Source organism: Falco biarmicus, chromosome 3, assembly GCF_023638135.1.
Source record: "Falco biarmicus isolate bFalBia1 chromosome 3, bFalBia1.pri, whole genome shotgun sequence".
Taxonomy (NCBI): Eukaryota; Metazoa; Chordata; class Aves; order Falconiformes; family Falconidae; genus Falco; species Falco biarmicus.
The window spans coordinates 87,634,935-87,661,807 of NC_079290.1; the positions used below are offsets into that span (position 1 = coordinate 87,634,935).

A 26,873-nucleotide genomic window follows, 5' to 3' on the forward strand; every position below is an offset into this window, starting at 1 on the left:
CCAGCCCCTTAATCATCTTTGTAGCCCTTCACTGGATACTCTCCAGTATTAGAAATTCTTCATTCCACTTCCTTATTCTTTGTTAGTTATGAAAATGCCTTTTGAAACTTTATGGAAAGTATAGCGAGAGTGCATGGCAGAACAGGGGACATGGTCTCAGCTTTGTGAGAGAAATGCTGTCTCATGCCAGTTTACTTTTTTAATTTATTTTGTATAGCTGCTGCATGACTGGATGGTCAGAAAGGTACAGATGAAAAGGAAGCTGCCTTTCTGAAAACTTTTGCCACCATGTCTCTCAACATCTGTCTGAGGAAGGGAGGCTAACTCTCTTAGTACCTAGTCAGCTTGAATGGTAGGTAAAATGTAAGCCTAATTCATCACTTTTTAAAAAATAATAGTGCTGGCTTATTTCTTAGTTATACGGTTCAAAGGCTTTATCGCATGGAGTATAAGTGAAGGGACTGTATTGGACATTACCATGGATATTCAGTGCTACAATTAAAAAGATTGTCAATTAAGTTTTGGTTTCACTAGCCAACGAACATGGGAGAAAAGAATTTGTGCTAAATGCAGATGTGGGAGCATGCTCTCTTTCATATTTTAATCCATCTCCTCTTTAAATGCCATTTACTTTTGAGTTCTTAGCATAAAAGCTTCAGTAATAATTACTTCCAGCAGGTAAATGAGTTTGTATCTCCTTTTTGATAAGGAAGAATGCCACTATTCAAACTTGCCAAATTCAAAATTAACTTGGAAAGAGCAGTAGCAGAATCTGGATGGGTCTAAAATAAATATGAACACAACCTAGCAGGATTTACAAAAGAACTGGAAGACCTTTCTGAGAGTCTCTTGTTACTCTCTGGCTCTTATGTTAGACATGCACTTGGAGTCAGATGAAAGTGCTGCAGGAAGACTAGTGTTATGCTTACCACAAAATTGACATAATGGAACAGTAATTCTCTGTTCCTTTAGATAAAACCTGTTCATTGTGCCTCTTGCTGTTGCATTTGAATACTGTAACTGCTTTTTCTGGCATGTTTAAATATACTGTTCTTATCATCTGTGTCAATTACAGCTTCAAAGTCTACCTCCATCTATCATCCATTATTCTTGTCTCTTAAATTATCTGATCTCTCCCCATCATCTTCCACTTCAAGAATAACTTTTTCAGTGATCCCTTAAGAGTCTCGCTCAAATGGACTAAATCTCAGATACCCTCTTTTGTCCTGCCTTTTTATCCTTTCCAGTGACAAATGCTCTCAGCCTGGTGTCATCCTGCTTGCATATGCAGGCTGCCCCAGTGCATCATAAAACATTCTAGTGTGATGAACTGCCTTCCTCTCCATGCCTCATTCCGTTACCCTGTAACTGCATATTGAATGAGGTGTTTAGGGAAATGAGTTAAATCCTTCATAGACAGAGACAGGGGGAAACTAAGCATAAGAAAACACCAGAGACTTAAAAGCCATCTTGTACAGGACTGTTATCTGTGAACCTTAGTTTGTAATACAGCACACGTGTTCCAAATAGTAAGAGCTGATATATAAACTTTTAAATTCTACTGAATGTAATTTTGCCTGAGTCTGCCAGCAATTAAACATTTTATGAGTCTGTAATTAAAGTAATTGCTCCTGCTCTGGAACCTGTATTTTGTAGGTTTTACTCACCCATAACTTGTGTTATGAAAAGTGGATGTGTGTTTTTGTAAATACACATAGTACTTCACATTTATGATAAACTAATAGCCCTTCAAGGACTGAGTTGAAACCTCAGACGCTAAAGCAAAGGAAGAGAATCACATCCCTTCCTCTCCTGATGCAGGTTTAACACTGTACTAACTACTAGAAGGAACAAATGAACTTGCCTGCATGCAGGAGCTTGGCTAATCTAAACCTTGACTGGCAGAAAGAAAAACCTATATAAAAACAAGGTGCTTATGAAGAACTTACCTGTCTGTGCCGTAATTCAGTTACCCTAGGAAGTGCATCTCAGCTCCTCCTTTTAATTGTGAGTGGGTGGAGAAACGCTTTGAGTCCATTTTGTTCTGAGCTATTTAATGCTTATAAACTAAAACCTGGAATTTAAAACTTGGCTCAGAGCACGTGTGTTCAGAAAGTTAACTTCTTTTGTGTGATTTAAAGGTTTGACTAGCCCAAAAGCAAATTGTAGTGTTTAAGTTGTTATTGAGGCGATCAAATCGGAGAACTCCAGTAACCTTGGGGAACCTGGGAGGAGAAAAAGCCAGATCAAAAAAGTTGCTCTTGAATGGAAGAACAAAATACATGCAATAAACCCACTGGGGGTACAGGTCAAAGGAGGGTATCAGCAGGAGGGAATGATCAAGATGATGTTCCCATGCTGCACTTCTAGTTGAACAGTGTGTCGGATCACACTGAAACAGAGTTGCTGATGTGATGTGCTTCAAACCCCAAATATGTCATCTTTTTCTTAAGGCTCATTTGTAGGTTCACCACTTAATGATCTGGTTTATGCTCTAGCCACAAAGAGTTTTAGTTGCCACAACTGAAGGGGCAGGGAGCTGAGCTGCAGCATGGGGACTTCTTAGGCCAGCTTTGCTGCCAAAGCCAGCATCTTGTGGAACCAGAACCCCAAGAGGTTTTATCCTGGGATATGAGTTCAGTCATACTGTGTGCATAGATGTTACTATGCATCCTTCTAGTAGAAACATTGTCATCTGACTTTTTTTATACAATGCTTTCCTTTTTTTCTCCTAAGTGCTTAAACACATTTTGACTGACATATTACAGTATGTAGTCTGCTTAGACTTTCTGTGGCACAAAGGAGGTGTTAATACAGGAGAAGCTTGTCTTACCTGGCTGAAATTTATTTTAATAAATTTAATGTATGGTGGAAGATATTGTACCATTCTACTGTCATGGACTTCAGAAGCCTCATAGGATGTGGGAGTGAAATGCTCTGGTCTTGTGAGCAGAAAGTGAAGATGGGTGCATATGCTGTATATATCTTCATTAGAAGTTTAAATACTTAAATATCAATCCTTAAAGTTATATCCCTAATGGCTTATTTTTACTTATGCTTGCTTGAGGAATATTTTCATTATAGGATAGTGAGATGGTTACTGCAAAATAACTGGCAACTTCCAAAAGTCTAAATGGAGATGTCTGTCTGGCCAGCAAGTAAATGGTAATTGATGAATCATCTTCCTGGCATAGTACTGGAATATCCTATGCTGTTTCTGAAATGAAATCTGCATTAAATTTCCCAGAATTTGTTAGTTTTGTGCTCAATGTTCTAAGGATCTCAGACAAATACACTGATATATACAGTTAAGCATCATTTAAAATGTGAAGAGTAACTGCATTTCAGTGGAAAGTCCAGAGGTAGGAGGGAATGTGGAATAAAAGACCTTACACTAGGCAAGGACAATGGAAAGCATTAAGCAGGAAATAGGGTACATGGTTAAGGGGGAGGGGGGGGGCACAATATCCTGAAAAATGCTATTGAAATTTTTAAATGCTTGCTTTTTGTTGCAGATTAATCAGCCACTCGATGGGGATTAACAGTGGAGCACCTCTTTGTGTCGGCTTTCCACCTCTCTGTAGCAAGAATAACAACTTCAGCACTTCTTCAATAATAATTATGAAACTGGTATTAACTGAATGGCAATTATGGATTTTTAACTCTAACTCACAGTAAACCAGCAAGCCATATGTTGAAATTCCTACCAAATAGCTTTTATTTCTTAATGTCTTGTATCTATACAAGAAGTTGCAAGATACCTGTTTGTACAAAAGGAATATAAGCATTACTTGCCTGAGGAGCAGAAGCAGAAAGAGAAGACACCCTAACTTGTTCATGGAGTTATGGTAGTATTATTTATATAGATATAACAAATATATATTTTTTATGGTAATGAAAATGGCTCCCCAGAATGCTGACTCGGAATCTATGCAAGTTCAAGATCTACCTGTGGCACAGCTTCAGAAACCAGAAAACAAGGAGAATGAAAGTAGGGAGGAGACCATTAGTGAAGGATCCATAGACCGGATACCAATACGCCTGTGGGTGATGCATGGTGCAGTAATGTTTGGCAGGGAATTTTGTTATGCCATGGAGACAGCTTTGGTAACACCTGTATTGTTACAAATTGGTAAGTAATTCTCATTTATGTTAATTGAAACTTTCTATACCTTTTTGCATTCATTGAGGTAGAGTAAGAGGGAAGTGGGGTCCACCAACTAAAAGTACGTAAGGTAAAAAGAGTTTTGTTGTTTTATTATTGACTGTGCCACAGATTCAGTTATGTGACCATGTTTAAGTGGGAAGGATTTTTATTTACATTCATCTTCTGTCTAATACTGCTTCTCTGTAAAAATTTTAACCTGATATAAGTCTAAAATTCTTTACTAAAAGGTAAGTGTTGTAGAAACTAGAAACAACATTAGGCTGTAAAAGCTTTTTTTATTTATGGAGAAGCGGTTCAGGATACAATACTTTAAGCAGTTAGATAATTTGGCTTTTCCAACTACTGCTGAAATACTGCATTTATTTAAAACCACTACTGAGTCTTATGTGATCTATCTAGTTTATAACATGAGAGTACATACAAATAAACCATGATACAATTAGTTAATAATGGGGGGGCAGTGAAGTTTAGAATAGGAGTAGACTGTTAAATTTTGTGGTGAGTACTGTATTAGGTTTCTAATAAACTGCTTACAGTATTAACAGTATCTGGTATTACCTTTATCAAATCTAGAAAATCATGTTCTCTATCAGATTTCAGAAACTGTTACAATGAAACTGAATGGAAGTACTGGACTGAGTGTGCTACCTTGAGTGAATAAATCAATGATGTGTGCACACTGTATAGGTGTATATACAATATATGCATGTTAGGTGTTTGCTAATGTTTGCCTTGGCTTATACATGTGGTTGTGCCTTACAGCATGCTTAGCTGTGGCCAAACAGAAGCACTCAACTGACTCTCTGGTTGAGTTGATTTCGAATATGAATTGAATACTATTTACAACATTGCTTAAAAATTGTTTCAAGGTTAGCATCTCAAATGAAACATTTGTATTTTTATATTTGATATGACAAAAAGGAATAAGAGATTGAACTTGTGAGCATCCAATGTACACATACTTTTGTGTAGTTTTCCCACAGTTAAAAATTTGGGTTTTGTATGAAATTACTAGTTGGTTTCTTTTGAGTCAACGGAGCAGTCAATAATCAGTGCAGTTAGGGCCATGAGAGATGCTGATGAATTATTCCTTCAAGTTTTCATGAAAATTTTCATTTTCAGAGCTCATCAAATGTCCTTTTTGGATCTATCTGTGACATAGTTAAAATAGATTATCAATGTTCTGCAAATAGAAGCTTTCTGATCAGCCTGACTTGCTGAATAAAACAGATGCAACTTAATCTAGGAACATTTATATTGTCCATAATATGTTTTGAGTTTTTTTTGTTTTGGGTAAAGTGAGATTTAGCGAATTAAGTAATATGTACTAGCAGTGTTGGTTCAATTACTGTCTATCATGAATGCAAAACATTGCATCCTGCTTTGCATGACCCCCAGTTTTGTAAGTGGCCTGTACTATTTTATAGAAATATAGAATCATTTAGGTTGGAAAAGACATTTAAGATTGAGTCCAACCTTTATCCTAGCGCTGCTAAGTCCATCACTAATAATCATGACCCTAAGTGTCACATTTACATGCCTTTCAATACCTCCAGGGATGGTGACTCCACAGCTTCCCTGGTCAGCCTGTTCCAAGGCGTGACAACCCTTTCGGGGAAGAAATTTTCCCCCATATCCAATCTACTCCCCCCACCCCCCCCGGCACAATTTGAGGTCAATTCCTCTTGTCCTATTGCTTGTTACTTGGGAGAGGAGACCAACCCCCACCTCGGTAGCTGCAGAGAGTGATAAGGTCTCCCCTGAGCCTCTTTTTCTCCAGGCTAAACAACCCCAGTTCCCTCAGCTACTCCTCTTAAGACTTGTGCTCCAGACCCTTCACCACTTTTGTTGCCCTTCTTCTGACATGCTCCAGCACCTCAACGTCTTTCTTTAGTGAGGGGCCCAAAACTGAACACAGGATTTGAGGTACAGTCTCACCAGTGCCAAGTACAGGGGGCTTTCTTGTTTGTGCTGGCACTTGGATGTTTAAAATGTATAGCTGGCTAAGCTTGACCTTACATTACTGTAGAGTAAGGTCAGACAGTATAAATAAACCATCCTGGTAATTACTGACCAGTCTGCTGGTTTACATTTCTTTTGTGAGCTCTTCTAGCATATCTGTTTCCTCCAGATAATTGAGAAATATCTCTTCCTTTCCTTCCCTAACCCCAGTGATCAAAGTAACTTTGGGATTTGGAGGAAGGGAAGAAAAGAGCGCTCGCTTCTAGAAAAGCTGGCAAGTAACAAAGTGATGCAGAAGGCTGTGGGCATGCAATGATGTTTCATGCCATGGAGATAAGAAATGGAGGTAGCTGGTTATAAATGTTAAAATCTTCTGTGCTCTTGCTCATGTTCCCTCAGCAAGGGAATAACCAAGGCTGGATTCACTGAAGGGTTAAGTTATTCACGGGTGACTTATCTAGTTTGTTTGGTAATTACATGGTTCTGTTTACCTTTATCAATCTCAACATCTGTCTGCCTCAACATGAGCTATATTTGCTCCTCACTGGGGGGGTTGCATGTAGCTGTAAGACTCCTGTAATATTCCCTTTGCTGCTTGTTTTGGTAACAGCAACATTCAGTTGTTTTCTGTGAGATTTAAATTGGCTCAAGAAACTATTTTTGAGAAGTGGCACCTGGGGAAGTGTGATGACTTAACCAACTTTGCTTATAATAAACTGAAGATCCAGAAGCCTTTTGGGTATGCAAGAAAGACTATTTCTTACAGATGTATGTTGAATATTAACATTTAAGTTTTACAGTGTATGCTTGTGTCCTGTATCTCAAGAGAAAACTGAAACCAGAGACTCCTATCGGATACCACCATTAGAACCTTAGGCACATTAGTACAATGTTACACACTTTCTGCTGGCAGGTAATTCACTCCCTAGCTGTTTGTGTGCACTGGATCAGAGGTGTAGTTATGATTTGGCAGTTGAACAACCTATTGTACTTGATCTGTAAGCCACCAGATACTAGCAACTGAAGAAGATAGTCCTTTGCATAGTCCCTTTTCATTTCAACAGTGGTTGAATGCCTGTTGTGTTTAAATTTCCTGAAGTTTTGATTTCTTTTTGTAAAGAACTAAAGGCATCAGTGAAAGCTGCTTGCATCAATAGATATTGTGAACTGGAAGCGTCTGGACATGCCGGAGTTGCTGTACCCCTACCAAAATAAGTTCTGATTTGTGACTTTAATCTTTGCCTTTATTGCAATGCTTAGATTGATGTTATATTGGCTTGTTAGAAATGCAGCTACAAATCTGTAAGTCTTCTAGTCCTAACTGGGCTTTAGTAGCTTAGCAACAAGAACAAGCCAAATATGTATTACATGGGTTTTTTATTTTAACTTGCTGTTTGATTTCTTACTGTCTGCAGCTTAAGAATCCAAAATGAGCAGAGGACTTCTTTAGAAGAATTCAGAGGATATAAAAATTTGCCAAATATGTGAAGTGGCAGGCTGACTTCAGATGACATTATATTAGTTGTCACTTTCACAAGTTTTGATCTCTGGAAATCTTCCATTAACCTTTTCTGAAGACCTGTTCAATCAGCAGTTCCTCCCAGCCAGTGTTAAAATTTTATTAGAAAATAAACTGTCAGTAAACCCTAGGTTTACTTGTTCATCCAAGGTTTTTGAGCAACTGAGTGATTTTTGTATTACTCCTGAGTATGTTTGGTGCATTAACACAACTGTTTGCTTGCCCTGTCACATTTCAGCCATGTATTATAAACTCCATAGAAGCAAGATGAGGCCTTTGTTTTCTGAAACATCTGGTACTTAATGCTGCTTATCTGTGAGAGGGAATTAAAATCCTGCTATTGTTTAGATGACAGTGTATTTTCTTCCATCGTTAAACTTGGCTTCTAAGGATTAAATTTCTAAAACTACTTCCAGTTCATAACAGTTCATGGAAAATTTGGATACATTTTAAGGATTATTTTGCAAGGGACTGAGTGAATAAAAGTGAGGAGAAACTGATGACTAGTGTAGTGTAAACTTAGAGAAACTGCTTTTTGAAGAAACTCGTTCAATGAAATTGTAATACATGGCTTCTGTTAATGACACGTTAAGCCATTATTAAATAACGTAATTGGGTAATTTCAGATCCTTTGAGTTGTAATTCAAGCACAATTCGGGTTGTAATGCAACCAGTGAATTACAGTGCTTCTAAAAGTGGGATCCATGTGCCTGTTTCATTAGGACTACGAAAGACAAAAATCTCTGTTCTGTGACTTGGAGTGGCTGCTTCTTTCAGTGTGAAAAACTTGCTTTCTGAGTAGTGGTAGCTGTAAACATGAAGTTTTACATTGTCTAGTTAATAAAAAAGCTTTGCAAAGCCTTTACCATTGCTTCAAAGGCTCTTCCCAATGTCATTGAGTGTTCTATGAATAGTTAATAGGCACAGAAGTGATTGTCAGCACCAGAACTGTTCCTTATGCTTCTGCATAAATTATAGTAACTAGTGCTTTTAAAAAGAAACTATGTACATTTACATAAGGAAAAGACTTGAACAGTTTATATGTGCTGCTTACGTTTATAATGTCACTTCAACTTAGGGCTGTTTCTCTGGTACAGTACTTTGATTTTTATGCATTTCGTATCTGAGTGCCTATCTGTGATAGCATTACTTTGTTTTGCTGTGAGAGTTAATGGGCTCTTGTAGTAAACATTAGCCAGTTTAGCATTAAATGTTGAAGTTGGTCATTTTAAGCATAACCATGATCGTGGTGTTCTTTTTAGGCAGTAACACAAAGGAATAGCATTTATGGAAACTGTATTTCAATGCTAATTAATAAATTTTAATAAAGAGAAGGTCTGAACTAAGCAGAGCAGAATACCATAGATTATTTTTGTTTGGAAAATAAGTTATTTCTCATTATATGCTTTCAAATCAGCAAAATACTGTGGTTCCTCATGTCTCATGAGAGGCAAGAGATACGTTTCTTAGGTCTTATACATGTAGAAAAGCTGTTCAGGAGTTTGGGCTGTCATTTCTCCGTTAGAGCATTTAAACATGTTAGCTCAGAAAAAAATAATCTAACACTCAGAATTCTTCCAGCCTAAAGCTTAGCAGACCATGCTTAAAGGGTCTTCAAATGTAGTTCATGTGAAATTGCCAGTATGGAAAAAGTGTGTTAAGCAATAATTCAAACTGCTGATTCTGAGAAATCTCAGTGTGGTAGCTGAAAAGTCATTATGCTGAAGAGATTTAATATTGCAGACTTTTAGTATGAAGTAGTGAATTTCCCCATTGAAATCTAGTGTTGATACCCGTCTGAGAAGAATGCATGTAGGTAAAGAGGAGGTTATGGAGATGTATTTAGAGACCAAGCATGAAATCTGACAGGTAAGTTAGCTTCTAGGTTTGTTTCTTCAAAGGAATTAGGGTATCAATTGCTGACTCAGTTCAGCGTGGAAGGGGGATAGTTTTCCTAAGGCTAAGCCTGAGATCAAAGGAAATCTAAAAACCTGAAATCTGGTGGGGGAAAGGGGAACAAAGGGATTGGATGAGCTTTTAGAGGATGCCTGTAATTCAAGTGAAAAAAGGCAGACTGGCTGGAAAAAATCTCGTAGATGGGGGAAGCTCTTCAACGTAAAGCAGCACTGACTCCTTACTTTATCACAGCTCAAAGTAGTGAAGTTTATTCCTCATCTCTGCCAGAGGTTACGTTTATGTTAAGGTTATATGTATTTATAACTGTCTTTGTACAAAGCTGCATCTTACCATTTGAGCTGTGCATTGCCTTACCTTGTCTGACCAGGACGAAACTGTTTGAGCTGCTGTAAGCTGCTCTTTGATTCTCAAAGTTAAATTCCTGTACAGTCTAGCTGCATCTGGGCTCCCAGGTGTAGCTGTGTTTGATGCTGACAGTGAATTGCAGGATCTGAATTACTCCTTGGAAGAATTAATGGCTTGAGAGCTGACCTGTCCCAAGAGGGGACTGTAACAGAGCTAATCTAAAGACAAAAATTGAATTTACAGTGGATCCCAAAACCTGAGCATAATAAACAACTAAATAAATTTTTCAGCCTTGTTAGCTTTGAAGCTGGTCTTTAAGATCATGTAAAGTTTGTATTCAAATCTTAATTTGTGGAATGTATAAAATAGCAAATGCTGTGCTTGAGGCACACGTTAATTGCCCTATAAAACCTCCCCACCCATCATTTTTTTACTTATGGACTAATTTTATGTCCACTAAGGAGTTGTGTAAGACTAACTTTACTGTACTTTTGGGTTTTTTAACCAACAAGCAAGTCAGTAAGGCCTTCATATCGTGTCACTGTTCTCTTAGATAAAATATCTTTTGACCTCGAATCAATAGCAGCAGGTTTTGAATGCATGTGGTCCTTAGTGAAAGGTTTGGTTAAGGATGCATTTAAGGCACCTTTAAAGAAAGGTGCTGTGCAGCTAATAAGTTTGTTAATCCTGGGGACAGTAGGAGTACATGCTTTATTTTCATATCAAGGCAAATGCCACATGGTCTGGCAGTTGTGCAACAACTGTTACTTACAGAGCTTTTTTTATATCAATGTTCTGTTTTTCTTTAACACTGAATCTGGCCTTCAGAGGCACAACTGATAACACATGGCAGATTTTCAGCTGGGGTAACATGAGGATCTGTGCTGGCTTTAGGACTGTACAGACTGTGTGACTTTTGGATGAATAGCCTTACTAGGAAAGGGAAGTTGAGTGCAAAGAAATTCAGAGGCTTCTCTTATAGCATGAAAGATGTTTCCTATTACTTAGCAGTAGGTAATGTTTTGTTCCCTTTTTTTTTGGCTGAACATCTGCTAAAGAAGCTACGTATTTTCTAAAATAGGTCTTCTACTTGCTCTGGTGCTGTGTTCTCCCATTCTGAATTTTTAACAAAAGGTCTTGATCTTTTAATTGTGTACTGTGGGAATATTAATACTTTTTTCCCCCCTAGCATAAAGAGTATTTGCAGTAAAAATTGTGTGTGAGAACGCTTCTTTGAATCCTCAGAAGTTTTCCTTTTGAGAGCTTGTATGATCTGAGGTTGGCATGAGGGACCATATGACATGCAAGGAATGCTAACACGTCTGAGAACTGTGGACTGATAGAGGAAGCATGCTGCAAGACAAAGCATACTGTATAAAATGCAGACTGTCAGCTCTTATATAAGGATGGGGGGCTTAAAATTGGGTTTTGGTTTTGTCATCTCCGTTCCTCAAATCTATTTTTTTCTGCAGCGATAGACATTTCAGTCTGATTTGTGGGAAGAGCTTGAGGCCTCCAAAAATAATCACTCCCTAAGAAGGAAATGGACATCTCTATCCTTATGCAGATGCTTCTTTCTACCAGTAAATCTTTCCTGTCCAGCATGCTGTCTCCTTTTTATCTTGAGTAGCCAAGTTTTAAGAGAGGCTAAACTTCTGCAATGACTTAGGAGTACTTTGACATATGTGTTCCCTTTCTTTCCCAATCTCTTGTTCCCTTCTGTCCCAAGGAGATCTAGTAAATCAGCAGAAATAAGGACTAGTTAATAACACTGCTACAGGCTAATAGTGATGAACTGGTTATGGGACTATGTTAAATTATATACAGATTTTTTTGTTGTTTTTAGTTTGCATATCAGCCAATGACTTTTAGATTTTCTTTGTCTATTGTAAATGTGCTTTTTACTTGTCTTTTAACATTGGGTCACTGAACTGTCTTGCAGTTTGTTCCTCCCACACGCATCAGACCCACCTTGTTGCTATAGCCAAGACAAGCCTATAGGTTTCTGCTTTCACGGGCAGCTCTGGAGTAGAAAGGGGCATGTATTGGACTCAAGGAACTGCAGGATCCCTGTATTTTTAGTGCTCCCTTATAAGATCTCCTGTGAGTAGCAGGGAAAGGATGGGAGAAGTAGGGGCAGACTTTCGCCTCCTGAAAATGTACTAAAATTGAGTGGTTTTAAACACGCACATTTACGCAACCTCTTTCCTACTAAACCCCTCCTGTTAATCTTCTTTCCACCCACATACACTCTCAGCCAAATTTACAAAGCCCACATCGTTTCATATTTCTGTCTGAACAGCCTCTAGGAGAGCAAGATGTCGGGTGAATATGTGAACATATGTGCATGCACAATGGCTGTCTGAGTTTCAGTTTGAGTTTGCCCCTCAACTCTGAGAGGTAGCTTTCCCCTCCTGTTAACAGATGAAACACAATAGTGTTTCCATGTTCTTTATTACACAGTAATTGCCACCAGGGGAATTTTCCAGCAGGCAATTGCCTGTTCTTTAGTGTAAAAAGAAAACTTTCAACCCTTTGGATGACGTTCTGGTGGTGGAGACTTGTAGATGCAGGACCAAGATTCGGGCACCCAGCTTCTGAAACTTGCCATGCCAAGACTCAAATCAGTGGTCTTCTGTTGAATGTGGATTGTGAAACAGGTAATGAAAAGGGAGTGGCTGAGAATTCCTTAGTGAACAGGAGTCTTACTTTTCAAGGAAATAAAATTAAGGCCACTTTTGAAATTAAAAGAATGGCAACCGGTTGTTGCCAAATCATGAAATGCTTTAATAAAGCTTGCTTCAAGAGGATTGTCAAAGCTGCAGCCCCTTAAGCTAAGCTCTGTTCCTCTCTGAGTCTCCTGTGTGCTTGTTGCAACAGTGTTTCTGTTGTGATGCACCCTCTGGGACTCCATTTTAATCATCCTCTTTTATCCAAACAACGGTTGAGAAGGTTTCAGATATGCTTTCTGCAGGCTATTTTGCAAGAAATTATTGGAAAAGTGTTGAGCTGCTGGTTCAGTTTGAGGATAAATTTTAATACAAGTCCATTTAACTAAACAGGGGAAAACCAGGTCATAGATTTTATTTACATTGGTTTGGATAAATCCCCAGTAGCTCAGGTAACTCCATAAACATATTCCTCTCTCTGAAGTCTTGAGTAACAGTGGGTACAAAGCAGCACAGATGCAGATTTTTCCATAAGTAAACTCAGCACTATACTGTATTAACATTTGGCGATCTTCAATTGAAGCCCCATGGTGGATTTTTTGCGGTGTAGTTGATACAGAGCATGAAAACTGAGTGTGACCTGTTTTTTTACAGAAATAATCTGGATTTAAAAGGGTTTCATCAGACAAGGAAGCATAACTTGCCTGCAACCAGAATGACCTGAAAGCCTAAACTCACAAAGAAGAGTAAGATGAGTAGGTAGCAAAGGGGAAGAAAAGACTTAGCTGGGAGCAGGTAATGGCTGGCAAGAGCACTAAAGCACTTAGCAAGTGCTGCTAGACTTGGTAGGTGATTCTACTTGCGCTTTGAAACTGAGAAGATATTCAGGTCCTTTATTGTCACTCCTCATTTGAGGAAAGACATGCAATCCACGTGCACGCTGCTGAGGAAGACAGCAAACAAGGTTTCCCCCCTTCCAATCATTGTCATTGGAAACTGTTCCATTTGCGTAAAATAGCATAAAAGTTCATGAAAGCACAGGTCTGCTAAGTAACTGTGCTGTCACTGTAGCATGTTTCAGCAGTCCACATGTATGCTGAATCCCTTTGTAAAGTAGGTGCTTTATGAAGTTGTTTCAACCTTGAAATGCCCAGTGTCCATGTGGCGTTCTGAAAAGGAAGGATTTAGATGCAAATACCTTCTTGGCATTGGGTAAACAGAAGGATTTGAGTCTGAGTTTCTTTTATTATAGGGAATGGTGGCTGCTGCATTACACTGATCTAACACTAGTTAGATGCCATCTCCCAGGGCTGTGAGTAGTGCTGTGTGTGAGGGCAGAGCTGCTGGTTTACGTAGACGCAGGCCCTAGGTAGCTGGAACCACTCAGGCACTCCTGCGTGGGATCCCACCAACGTTTTGCGTAGCAGCTGGAAGGAGACTTTGAAGAAAAGTTAGATGAGCTTAAACTTCAGAGGTAGAGCAGCTGAATGCCGAAATCGTAACTTCGTCGTCTTCCTCCAGATTACTAAATAAAAAACATTTTAATGAAGCAAACTTTCTGCAAATAGAGACTGAATTCCTTGGAAGCCAGAACTGTGTCCATAAAATAACGTCAAAACAAATGTCACTGTGACAGGCAGTCTTCAGAAACGGATTCTGCAGTCAGCTGAAGAAGCCTTAACACATTTCCAAAGCAAAACTACTTTTTCTCCGCAGAAGTGTCAATATGGAGAACAGTGAATCAAAAGGATCAGTCCCTACAGCAGCCTGGTTCTGTCCTCAGTATCAGTTTTGTCTTTGGCAAGTGTCCCACCACAAGGCAGTGCAATCTCTTAATATGCCGATAAATTTTGTATAGCTTCTGCTCAGATTGTCTTAACCTTGAATTTCTATCCTCCTCTGGATCATTTATGTTCTTTCAGGTTCAAGTGATAAACTGAGCGGGATCATTTTCTGTGTTCTTAGGTATAGACTGTTTAAAAACATGAATTTCCTCCTTTTATCAGTTGTGCTGCTCTGTAAACAATGGTCTTTCAATAATTTAGTCTATCAGAATTGAGGCCCTCCAGGATAATCTGCATAATTCCAAAAATACCCTGCTGCTTTTAAATGAGCTCTTGATCTAGAGGTGTTCTAATACCTCTTACAAATGTTACATCTGGATACTTCTGGGAATGAAAATATTTCTTTGGAGACTGGAATTCAAGTTTGCATACTTTACAGTAGGTGGCAGGAAAATTAATATTAAATTGCATATTCTAAGATGTAATACTAAATTTTGATGCTCAAGGAGGAATCTTCGTGAATCTAAACCCAACAAAATGCCTCGGATATTTGGGTAACTGATTGTTTACCAGTATTAATTAATTCTAGTGGATACTGTTGCAGCATTCACTGTTGTTTTCCTTGCCTGATTTGGAAAGTCAGGCATATCATGTATTACGAAGGCAGACATTTTCTGGCAAGGAAGACTCATTACAGGCATACCTGCTGACTTACATGGACTACATCAGGTGATTTAAAAATTACTGTTTATTGTACTCAGATGCAAATTAAACAATTTATGTAGCGATGGGATGCCACTGCAGCCTCAGAAACATCTAATCCGGGGTTTTGTTCCAAACTACAACAGAAATGAAGACCAGATGCACGGTGCTCTGCTCCTTCTCTCCCTCCTTGAGTCGTTATTCTGTAAAACTTTACAAAAATAGGTTTCTGGTTGCTAGACTTCAGTGTCAGTTTATCACCTTTGTACTGGTTCTGCACTACATCTGCTTTTTTAGAAAAACTGCTTATTCAAAAAGTTTGGGGTTTTTTTCACTAAGGGAATTATTCCTAATAATGCCTTTGCCACATAAATTGAATGATGCTTACTTTATATTGACTTTAAATAAGAGCAGAAGGAAACTTTCATGTGTCTGAAATGAAAATTGAATTTAAATTTTCCCCTTTCCTTTTTGACTCAACAAACAGCAATATGCAAGAAACACAGTTTTCAAACCTAAACTGGCTAGCATCTCAAGGTCGTTAGCGACCTGTGGTGAGCAGCAGTGTTGACACCCCTTCCCTAGTGATTTGCAGCATGGCCCCAGATACAGACACGCTGTGTAACAGTGGCAACGCTGAACAGGTGCATGGGGGAGCTTTCAGGCTATTTGGGGACGAAATGAGAAAATAAGATTACGTAATCAGTTAAAAAGCTGAGGGTGGCGCTTCCTCTGTAGTTTAATTAAGGAGTAGTCTTAACAAGTGCTCACCTCTTCTCTGAGGTAGTCAAAGTCATGGGTCATAAATCTTGTGCCAAGGACTGCATCAGTCAGCATATGTGAGAGGTTACAGAGATAAATGAAGGGGAAGGTTATTTTTCTGCACTATGGATTCCTACCCTGTTGATGTGGCAAAACGTGTTTAAGTTTTCAAATGTTTTTGATCTGTAACCTTCAGGCGAGGGGTTCAGTACAACTTCCCCTCTGTCAGATATTAAAGGATTGCCAAATTCAGTCTTGGGGAATTAGTTAGTTTTCAATCTTAAAAATTATATAGGTTTCCTTGGTTGGATGAATAATGCCACGTTGCTGACTACACCTGTAACTTATAAAAGAATGGAACATTATATATATATAAGTCCAAATGACAAGAAAAAGGTTACAAGCAGAGTGATGTAAAGTAAAATTGCCTTTCATGATATGATTAAAAATACTTGTCTGGTTGGTTGGAAGAGTTGTGTTCTACTTGGCCCCTGTTAGGGCCTAATTCTCGTAAAGGAAGTGTCTGCTGTCTTATTTGCTGGTGCGCTCTGCTTGTTAACTTCAGATTTTGATAAATTTATCCTTGTGTGCATAGGCTCACTAATTGTGAAACATAACACGTGCAAGTAAAGATTGCACATAAGAGAATCTGTGGTAAGATGTCTTTTTCATCTTGTATGATTACATTTTATTCCAAAATATTATTTCCAGTTATTTGGTGCAAAGCGATGACTCCATGGGTCTCATTATCCTTCATGTATAAATGCAAGTCGTATAATTTTGAAACAGCTCGGTAAGGGTGGAGGAGCCACTCTTCCGGGATGCAGTAAAGAGTGTTACTTGGAGTGCTGCCTGAGACTTGGAGGTTAAGTTCTGCTCTAGTTACCAAAATTTCCCATGTGTGCAACTTTGTAGTATGACCCTGCAAGCTCAAAATACTAAGAAGATGATTTTTTTTATATAGCTCAAGTTTAGAAGACTTCAATGTGAAAGCAGCTCTGCTTTTAAATCTCCTCAGTACGCATGCAGAATGCGTTTCATGTAAATTCATGTTCAAGCCAAAACATACAAGCTTATAGAAGGTGGCATGTAGGAAAACTTGAAAGTTTGAGGCAGGCAACATAAACACCAACACCATCTTTTTAATCAGCCCACACAATTTCATCTGAGAAGATGGTTTTCTATAATGCTTTACCCACAAGGTGGGCAGTTGGTGGCATGAATAGTTATAAAGGAAAACCACTGTGTTGTTTTTTTTGCGGGGGGTGTGTGTGCTCACTTGATTAAAATTCTCTGTATGATAGTCCTGTGACCAGCATTCATATGTCTAAAGATTGTTAAAACAACTGATGAATTGCAGTGTTTTTCCTGGAGCAGTGGTCTGTGTGGAAAACCATGCCTGCAAACTACAACTTGCAGTTCATTTGTTAAAGCAAATAAGAAAAGCACTAATAGGATTTATGTTTCGCTTGATATACCCACATGAGGAATTAACCTCAATAAAGGGGACTGTGTAGAGGAATGCAATTTCTCTTTAGGAGCTTAGTATGGGTTATTTTCAAAATGCCTCTCTTTTTTTAAAGTATACAATGAATAATGAGTTAGAAGAATCAGTGTGTTTATCTATAATTCAGCAACACCTTTAAAATAGCAAGTAATTTAAAAGTGAATGCAGTGTTACTGTTCTTTGCTGACTTTTAGCTGGTAAGGCTTCCCAGTAGTAGCATAATTGGGATGAAAGTGATCGCAGGCAGAGTGTTTATTCCTGTCATAAACAAACCTATAGCCCTAAAGACTTTAGAAAGGCCAGAAGGTTGATTTTACTGTGTAGTAACAATTAACAATACACTGTTTGTAAGCCTGTTACAGGAATGGTGGCGTTTTGGGAGGCTTTGAGTGAGTATTGAAAAGGGGAGTAAAGCACTTTGAGGCTGCCATGACTTGAATGGCTTAAGGAGTGTAGGTAGATTAATTCAGGTTTTTCCCCCTCTAGTTTGTGCACTTCTAGCTGGAAAAAAACAGCTTTTAGAATATAAAGTTTATACGAGGTACCTATAATGTTTATTAGCTGTTATATTTTTTTGTGTTAGGTCAGCTATGGTAATTATAGAAGGAGCTGCCTGCACCAATTACTGGCTCTTAAAAGGACTATGGAAATGTGATCTCAGCTGAAATTTAAAGATCAACTGTTTGGTCGGTAATCCCCAAGAAGATGAAGGTTTTCAGGTGGTATCTACAGGGGTACACAAGCCAAAACCCACTTTCTTGACTCACTGTTTTCACATGGCTTCCAAATGTGTAGTCACGCCTAAAAATTGAGGAAGAGGATAATTTTTATCAATGTGCAAAGACAAGCTCCTTGTATTTTACTCTGCTGTACACCTTCTGCATTTTCTAATACCCACAATTTGAGGCTGGAAATGAACTGTTTTCCTTGCTGCTTGCAATTCAAGGGCACAAATGTTGTGCAGACCATACTCTGGCTGGCTGCCTGCTTGACAAGAAATACTTTCTTGGCTACCTTCAAGTCTGTTTGCCTTCCTTTTTCAAGTTCCGTTCCTGGATGCACGGACTAGATGCCGTGCTGGGCTACATATGTGCCAGTCATTTGTTTGGCAGTGCGAACTAGATTCTTTATGGTTTCCTAGGGATTGGGGGTTGGTGGGGTAGAGCAGACACATCAGGTGTAAACTTCTGCTGTAGTGAATGGGAGTTTGATACCTAGGTGATGCCTTCTAGCCCAGTGTTTGCTAGAAATGGTATCTTAAAAGACAACCTTGAGTGAGCCTTACAAAATTTGGGATGTCCTAGCCATGCTTTTCATCTTGCCCTTGTTTAGTTGTGTTCGTCACGCTCCTACCTCCCCTTGAGGTCTGGTTAGAGCAGTGCAGAAGGATAGTCAAAGCTTTCCTTAGATGCAAAATCCTTGCACTGCAGAACAGCACAGCATCAGAGCACCCAACCAAGGGCTCAGGCTACGCTCACTGCAGCCTTGTGATGCTGCTGGGCAGCCCCCTCCCAGCTATGACCAGCCCCATGTTGAATAGGTCCCCATTAAGCAAGTATGATTTTAATTGAAAATTTGTTAGGGCAGAACGGAGAAGTTGATCATTAACCATATATTTTTAGGGGATGGGAAAGAGTTCAGTCTGGGTTGGACACCCAGAGTTAACAGTTCAGGTTTGGCTCTACCTGGAGGAAAAAAACCCTGGTGTTAACACCAGGTTTTGCTTAGGATTTGATTCAGCTGTGTAAGTAGATGGTCATATTCCAGGGTATTTATATGTTAATCGCTGCAACAAAAGCTCCACTGTTGAGTAACATAACAGGCTTACGAGTTGGTGCTGAAAGATTTTTCTACTGTACATGTAAAAGTCTTTTGAGTTTGGGAATTGTAAAGACCGTTCGAGTCAAAGTGCCTTTGTTTATTATTTGCCAATATTCTAGAAGTGGTGACGAAAAACGCTATTGAGCTTTGGATAAACTGGGATGCTGTGTATCTTCAGGCAACACATGTCACTGTAATTGATGTCTAATCTTGCAGCGAGACAGAGTGGTGAAGTGCTGCAGTGTTACGTAATGTGTGCGGAGTCAAAGTGGGGCATCATGTACAGCTGATGCATTTTAATTACATCCCGTAAAGGCAAGGGAAGGATTAGTGTGGTAGAACAATTTATTGATTGCTGCATTCATATATGTGTCTGCGTACATTTAGACACTTGTGAGTGATGGGAAATGTATGCTAGTGCAGTTGCGTGTGACCTTTTGAGTCCTGTATCTCCAGCTTGCTTAACTGGCCAGCACGAGGAGACAGCATTTGCAGCCTGGGAATAAATACACTGACACTGTGAGGTTAACCTTGGGTGGTTATACTGATAAGTCTGTATAGTTGAATACAACCTGCGCTTTTCTGGGACCGTGAAGAAAGTTCTCAGCTTTTTAGTTGATGTAAACACCTTTGTTATGTCCCTAAAACTGCTCTTTGGTAGAGGTTAAAGGGAAACTTTTTTATTACTGCTGGTTCGGCACGCTGGAATTTGCATCAGATTTAATCTGTATTCAGTTTCAGCTCATTAAGTGCTGTGATGCAGATTTCTTATTAGTGTCAAAGTGTTATATTTCTAAATATTGGTTAATAAGTGAGAGAGGAAAAAGAGTTAAAAACAGAGCCAAAAAAGATTACATAAATCATCTGGAAAACTGCAGTGAATGAGTTTCAGCAGTGGATGGAAGCTCTTGGCAATGTTGCGTTTCCTCGCACTCTCTGGAGCTTAATTACCTGCTGCAGCATGGAGAAGGCTTGTTTGGCACTCAGTGTTTGAGTATAAAAGGTTCAACTTCTGGATTAAGTAAATCTGGTGCTTTTCACTGATCTGAATGTACCCTGGCAAAAATAAATACCATAATTTTGGTAAGGATGAAATTTGTGCAACCTATAGGAATTGCTTATCATTTTTACTATAGTAAAAAATCTACAACAGTAATTGATTCTTTGGTCTTTGCTTGAGCAGGGCATGTCATATGTGTTGCCTTTGATTCCTCCCCTTCAGGAGCAGCAGGGGTAGCTAATATTGGCACATATGTCTGTTAGCAATTTCTTGATATATTGGATAAGGAAGTAGAAAACTGGATTGTTACAAGGGCAATAAGCTAGAAATAATCTTCTACCTGAATTACTACAGGTTACTCCTGTGGAAGTAGGTTAGTAGGAGGGTTAGAAACTTTAAAATAAATAATTAAAGCTTTACTTGACAGTATTTGTGATTACACTAAAAGGAAAACCGTATTTGCCTGCCTGCAGATCAGTGCGTGTGTTCTTTCTCCGGTGCCTCAGACCTCAGCTGTTCTCAGGCTTTTGCTTCCCTTCTCCGCCTTCCACACGTACCTTTGGCTCCCTTCTCTTAACATACGCTTCTCTTTCCTGACACAGCATCATAAAACTAGGTTATAAACTAGAAATTGTCAGGGAAGCCACATAAACCTTTCTACAACTTTGGCAGAACAGCAGTATAGCAGCAGAGCTTAATGAAACACTGATGACTCCCACGGTTGCCAAATATGAGGAGGAGAGGACAGTGGTAGGAGGCTGAGAAGCAATAATTGAGCGGACAGAAAATGGGAAAACTGGATGATGAAATCCTTTAAGAAGCCTGCTGGTTATTTCCTTAATTCCATTTTTCAGAAGTGTTATTTAACCCAACGTGGTTGCTGCTGGCATACTATTGCATGGGTAAAATCAAAAGTTATTGCTGTACCGAAAGGCAGAATAGCTTTGCCAGAAGGGGATATTACCCTTCTATGGCTTAAAAAACACCTTGAGGACTCTGTGTGTGAAACACTGCACCAATGTTTCTGTACTGAAGCTGCTGAAGAGCAAGAGCATTGCCTTATTACCAGTTTAGTAGTTGTTCTTTCAAAATGGGTGGCTCTAGTCTACTTGTAGGCAGGGCATGTAACAGTTGTAGTTATTTCCAAATTTTTGGAAGCTGGTTCTGCTGCAGAAGTGTGACTTGTTTGCATCCAGCTACTAAGGAAATTTAAGATTTGAAATAAAGTTTTAAGGAAATGTTGGGCATTGTTTCCAGCATATCTAACCTAATTTCATCTTTTAAATATTCCTATTATTTGTTCATATATCTCAAATCTAGATTCAGCTTTCATCTATCATCTTGTCCTTACGACAGGGAGTGACTAAAGCAGAAATGTAGGTGCGTTTTAAAGGTATGAATCTGCTGTAAAAGTTTTGGATGTCACAGCAATGCAGGTAGCAGGTCACCATCCTGGAAGAGGAAGACACAGTGTTCCAGCCCTCTCCCCTGCAAAGTGCCTCTTTGGTCCTGTGGATTTTTTCCCGATGCATTCAGGGTGGGCTGCAGCTGGCTTTTGCTGGTAACTCTGGAAAGAATTGTCTGCATTTTGCGCTTGGATGTCAGTCCTGCAAAGTACTGTGCTTTTTATGCCCTTGTAATATTCCTATTAATTATTTGTTCTTTCGATTATCACACCCCTCAGTGCTGATAACCCCATCCAAATGAAGGAATTGTGCTTTATCCCTCCACTCTCATGTCCCACAGCTAATTCCCTGTTTGCACCAAGAAGGCAGCACTATCCTCACTTCATGTTATCCAGAAAAGGAACAAATCAGCTAAGTGAGGCAGAGAGCCCAGCACTCCCAGCCGTTGTGCAGGCATCCCGGCTGACAAGAGCTAAACAGGAGGGGGAAGGAGTGGATAGACTTCTTGCAAGTGGGTGATAGTTTGTGCTCCAGAAAAGTATGTTCAGATTGCAGAGTGCACGTACTTCTGCCTGTAAGATGTATATAACATGCTGACAGCTTGTGAATGTTGCAGGCTAAGCAGAAAAGCTCTTGTTTGACAGGCACAAGAAGAATTTCAGGATGTGAATTTTACTAGTGGGAAGATTGAAGCCACGGTTTTGATATTGCTCCTATTTTATGTGATGCTTATTGCAATAGGTCATTTCTGAGACACTGAGAGAATAAAGATGCCTGACAACTTGATAGGCTATCATTTTTATGTAGAAAGCTAGAGCAATTAAAAACCACACAGTGCCAATTTTGTTCTGAGTTTTTCCACCTGCGCTCTTGCAACTAAATTGAGCCTTATCACATGTATTGGTCAGTATTTATTTTTTTTCTCCAGTGTTGGGTGTGCTGTTTGCTGCTTGATTAGAGTGGCATCTGAACAGCACTTGGCTTGAGCAAGTGTCATTGTATCATAAAGGCTGGGCAAGCGAAATTTAACAAAGAGCAAAATTTTCACGTAAAAATGAAGTTCAGTATAGGACTTCATTTATTCTCACCCCAGCAGCTGTTACGATACTGTAGCATTAGGGATGCAAATGAGAGGCTCTCTCATCTCATTGGATATTGGACTCTGATTTCAGGTAGTACTTAAAATTATTTCTTTCTTAAAAACTTGTACTCCCACATTTGGAAGCTGCTCAAAGCATGGCAGTGGGCACCAGGAGAAATTACTGTGCTTCTTCATATCCCTTCCCTGTTGGTCAGAGTTCCTATTGCAATCCAGAAGTTAGAAAGTGGTTTCTCGTGGGTGCAATAAACTCAACGTGCAAGTGCTGACTGTACTGCAGTAGTGCTTAGACCACGAGGCAAGCCTACTTCAGTGCATTGGTTCAACATATATTGGCTCGGATATGGTTTTCTTGGCAGCTCAGCATCCCACACGAGCGCTAAACCATTGGAAGCCCTAAAATCTGAGGGGAGATAGAAAGAAGCAAAAGCATTTGTAGCTGAAGTTTCATGGTGATAGTTGTCAAAATAGGCAAGCAGCTTGTTTGCATTTTCTCAGGGGGACCTAAATGTGTGGCAGCTGCGTATTTTTATTTTAAATATCAGAGAGTGGATATCAGGGTGCATTTATGAAATGATTGCAACTGCATTCTGAAATCCCTGTTCCTCATACAGGTGCTCCAAAGCTACAATACTCGGGTTTGCAGTGGTTTCTATGATTCTGTTGTAACAAGATGAAGAGCAGATACTGGGGTTCTAACTTTTTCACAGCTTTTTGACAAGCATTGGTTTTGCTTGCCTACACTCTTGAAAACTACAGTCTAAACAAAGCAGCTTGTATAAGCAATGCATTTTTAAACAGATCAATGTGAACTATCTTTAGCAATACACAGTATTTTATACAGGGATGAAGTTGTGGAATACAAAGTATTTGCAGGGCATGACAGCTTCTTATGTTAGTTCTGAATTTTGTATGGTGTTTACTTTAAGTGTATAAACAAGTCTGTAGGTGATGATTTCTGACAAATGAAAATAGGAGCTCAGCATCCTATTCCCATATCAGATCTTATTGTTAAGCTTATAAAGAACCATTTTTCCCCCAATAGAACTTATCAAAAAGAGGTTTTGAATAGAAACTGCTGCATGTGACTTAATCTTTCTTCCATGTAACTCGTGACCTCACGCAGCCCTTAGACTGATGGTGACACAGTGAGCATTTCCTGTGAACCGTGAGCAGTGCTGGTCCCACTATTGTTGGGGCACTTTTTTTGTCTGGGAAAAAACAAACCCTTATTTACTAGAAGCCAGTGTCCTGTTTGTTTGTAGCTGGCTGGGAAATGCCATATTACAAGGGTCTCAGTGGCAGTCGTCACTGCTAACAGAAGCTGTTGTTGTGTTTTGCTCTTTTCCTCACTGATTTGTATGAGACTTCTGAGTTTGCCTTGTGACCTGCTCCAGATTCAGTTCACGGCACAAATACTAACCTTGTTTATCCAATATGTTTTTTTCCTCCTCGGTGTTTCCTCAGATTAGCTGTCAGTAAAAGGCTAAATAATAATCCTCCAGCTATTATTCCTCCACCAAGAGGCTACCAGGTTACTTTTCCGGGTTGGTGGATGGTGGTTCACTGTTAGAGCTGCTACCTGGCAAGGCAAATGTGGAGGTGGAAAATTACAGACAAAATAAAGAAACAACATTAAACTGGTAATGGGATGCAGCTGCTTTGGCCTTTGAGCCTGCCTGTGAGTCTCAGCAGCCTTTGGTAAAGGCATATGCTGCGTGATACTTCTCTTGGCCATATGAAATCAGTCCCAGTCTAGTTACAGCCTGTTCCAGGTGGGTGTAGCAGCTCTCAGCAGTTGGGTCGTTTCACATTTGGCTGTAAGAGGTTGTAGTGAGGCAGCCATATGGATGACAAGCTTGCTGTGTGATACTGCCTTGAATTCTAGTCAAAACCTGCACCCGTACATCTGTTCTGCATGTCAGAGGCTAGATGCTGCAGTGCTGCTGGCTGGGCACACCACTGTGGCCAAGTTTCTTTAAAATATGTGCTGGAGCTGAGTCCTTGCCACTAGATGGGGTATCGGAAGAAATCTGGTCTCAAAACATTCCCGTTTATCATCATCTTGTCCTGGCTTGCAATGCCTTCTTGACTGTCTTCATTGTATAAAATGGTGACGTTCTGTAGGTATAGCAGCACGTATGTGCAGAGAAAGGAACCGTTAGGGTACGTAATTACTTTCCTCAACTGCCTAGTGCCCTTCACAGGCGTAATTTCTGTAAAGTTTCATTATTGGAGCTCATTCTTGTGAGGCAGCAAACTGTGGAAGACTTGGGTTTTGGGGTGTGTGTATATGTATATATACACGCACAATCTCTTTTTCAACTTTCAGTCTTACTTATTTTGCTTCTACTGCCAAATCATACACGCCAACCTAAACATGCATATCATGTATGCAGACATTTGAGATACTAAAACCAGAACCAGCCTCTTTTAAGGGAAAGAAGTATTTTGGGACTGGAGTCCTCCTTGTCTGTTTGGAACTTTCTCACTTATATGCAAAAACGACTAGTGCTAAAGTGAACCTGTTGTTGAAATGATGTAGGTCCTGTAGATTCTGCCAGTATGAAGCATGAATTTTATGAAGAACATCTGCAAGGTGTGTTTTGAAGTCTTGATTTGTGGGACAGTGGAGGTAGTGCTCAGTGCCTCAGAAAGCTCTTTCTGCAAGACCCGTGGTACAACATGGCTGAGAGTTTTACAAAAGTCTTGACTTTGCAGCAGCAGTGCTGAGTGCAGACAGCAGAGGTGACAGCTACATCTATGCAGAGAGAGAAGGCTCTTACAGGCTCCAGAACTGTTGCCTTGTAGAGTTTTGGTTGACTGGGTAGACTACAGCTCATCAGTAACATCTCAACTTCAAGACAGAGAAAGCAAATGCAAAAAGAAGCTTTGGGTAACAAACTTTACTACCCGTTGCTAAAATGGTTGCTCTGTTTGCCTACCCGTACACTACTCAGGTGAGGAGTCTGCTGTCTGTCAGACAGGTTCAGCAAATTTATTTTTCCTGTGCTGTTTTATTTTAGCTTGCACATGCACCATCTTCCTGCCAGGAATCTTCTCTAACCCCACTCAGTAGTTTTCCACACAAGTAACCAACTACATTCTAATGTAATGATATCACAGTTTACATACTTACAGTAAAGAGAAGTCATACACTTCACTTAAGTATTTTGAGTTCTGCATAACTCTATGTAAAACACATATGATGATTTTATAAACTGCTAGCTTACACTTGGAATACAGTTTATAAGAGCCCTGCCGCTTAGGTTATGGAAGTAGTCCTATAGCATGACTTCTCCAGCAAGGGAAAAAGCAGGTTATGCTCACATTGATGGTTCCTACCATTATACAATCTGTGGGAATTGCTCATGTTTCACTTGAAAGTTATCCCTTTCCTGTTTACTTGGAGGAGCACTGAAAGCTTTTTAGAAATTCTTCCATTTTTCTTGGCATGGGGCTATTACTTCTTGTATAGATTTTTATCATGGTCTCTTTTTCTAAAGATAGATATTTTGGCTGCTAAAGAGTAGTTCAATAAAAAAATATCACAGTGGTTTGGCTAAGGAAAGATCTCCAAATATAATAGTCTTGGATTTTTAAGTGTCCTTTTTACCCTTCCATAAAAGCTGTATCCCTAGCTCTGTTCTGAAATCACTGAGATTCTTGTCTTTGCAAAGTATGCCATTTTCAATGTAAACATTTGGATTTAGGCTTTTATTTATAATACTTAAATGTTAGGAAGATCGCCCTTTTCAGTCAGTGAAAATAAAGTCGTCTCAAAGCATTTCAGTCTCTTTCCTCTGGCTCTTACATGGGAAGGTAAGACTCTCTAATTGCTGGCATGTAACAGGGGCTTTTCCTTTCTTTCACTGGCCTGTAAAATCAAACCAGAATAATAGAATCACCATAGAATGGTTTGAGACTGAAGGGACCTTAAAGGTCAGCTGGCCCCATCCTCACTGTCATGAGCAGGGACACCTTCCGCGAGACCACATTGCCAAAAGCCACATGCAGCCTGGCCTTGGGCACTGCCAGGGATGGGGCGTCCACAGCTTCTCTGGGCAGCCTGTGCCAGTGCCTCACTGCCCTCACATGTAGGCCCTAATCTGATTATCTGATTTTAAGTTATTACATGCAAAGTTGATCTTGATAGTACTGAAGTCAAAGTAATGCCAGCAGTAAAAATCACTGTGTTTTTTCATAGTCTAA

At 39.5% G+C, this 26,873-nt stretch overlaps 1 protein-coding gene across 6 annotated transcripts in view; it reads left to right on the plus strand.

Annotated features, from left to right (window-relative positions):
• The window catches only part of SLC45A4 (solute carrier family 45 member 4), a 90,281-nt gene that overhangs the window by 46,656 nt on the left and 16,752 nt on the right, over positions 1 to 26,873 (plus strand). For 5 of the 6 annotated variants that reach the window (XM_056333030.1, XM_056333033.1, XM_056333029.1 and 2 more), the window contains one exon: positions 3,516 to 4,132. In XM_056333030.1, coding sequence (XP_056189005.1) covers positions 3,889 to 4,132 — 244 coding nt within the window. In that variant the 5' untranslated portion in view covers positions 3,516 to 3,888. Of the gene's footprint in view, positions 1 to 217; positions 353 to 3,515; positions 4,133 to 26,873 lie in introns of all 6 variants that reach the window. The other variant, XM_056333031.1, reaches the window with a different exon arrangement.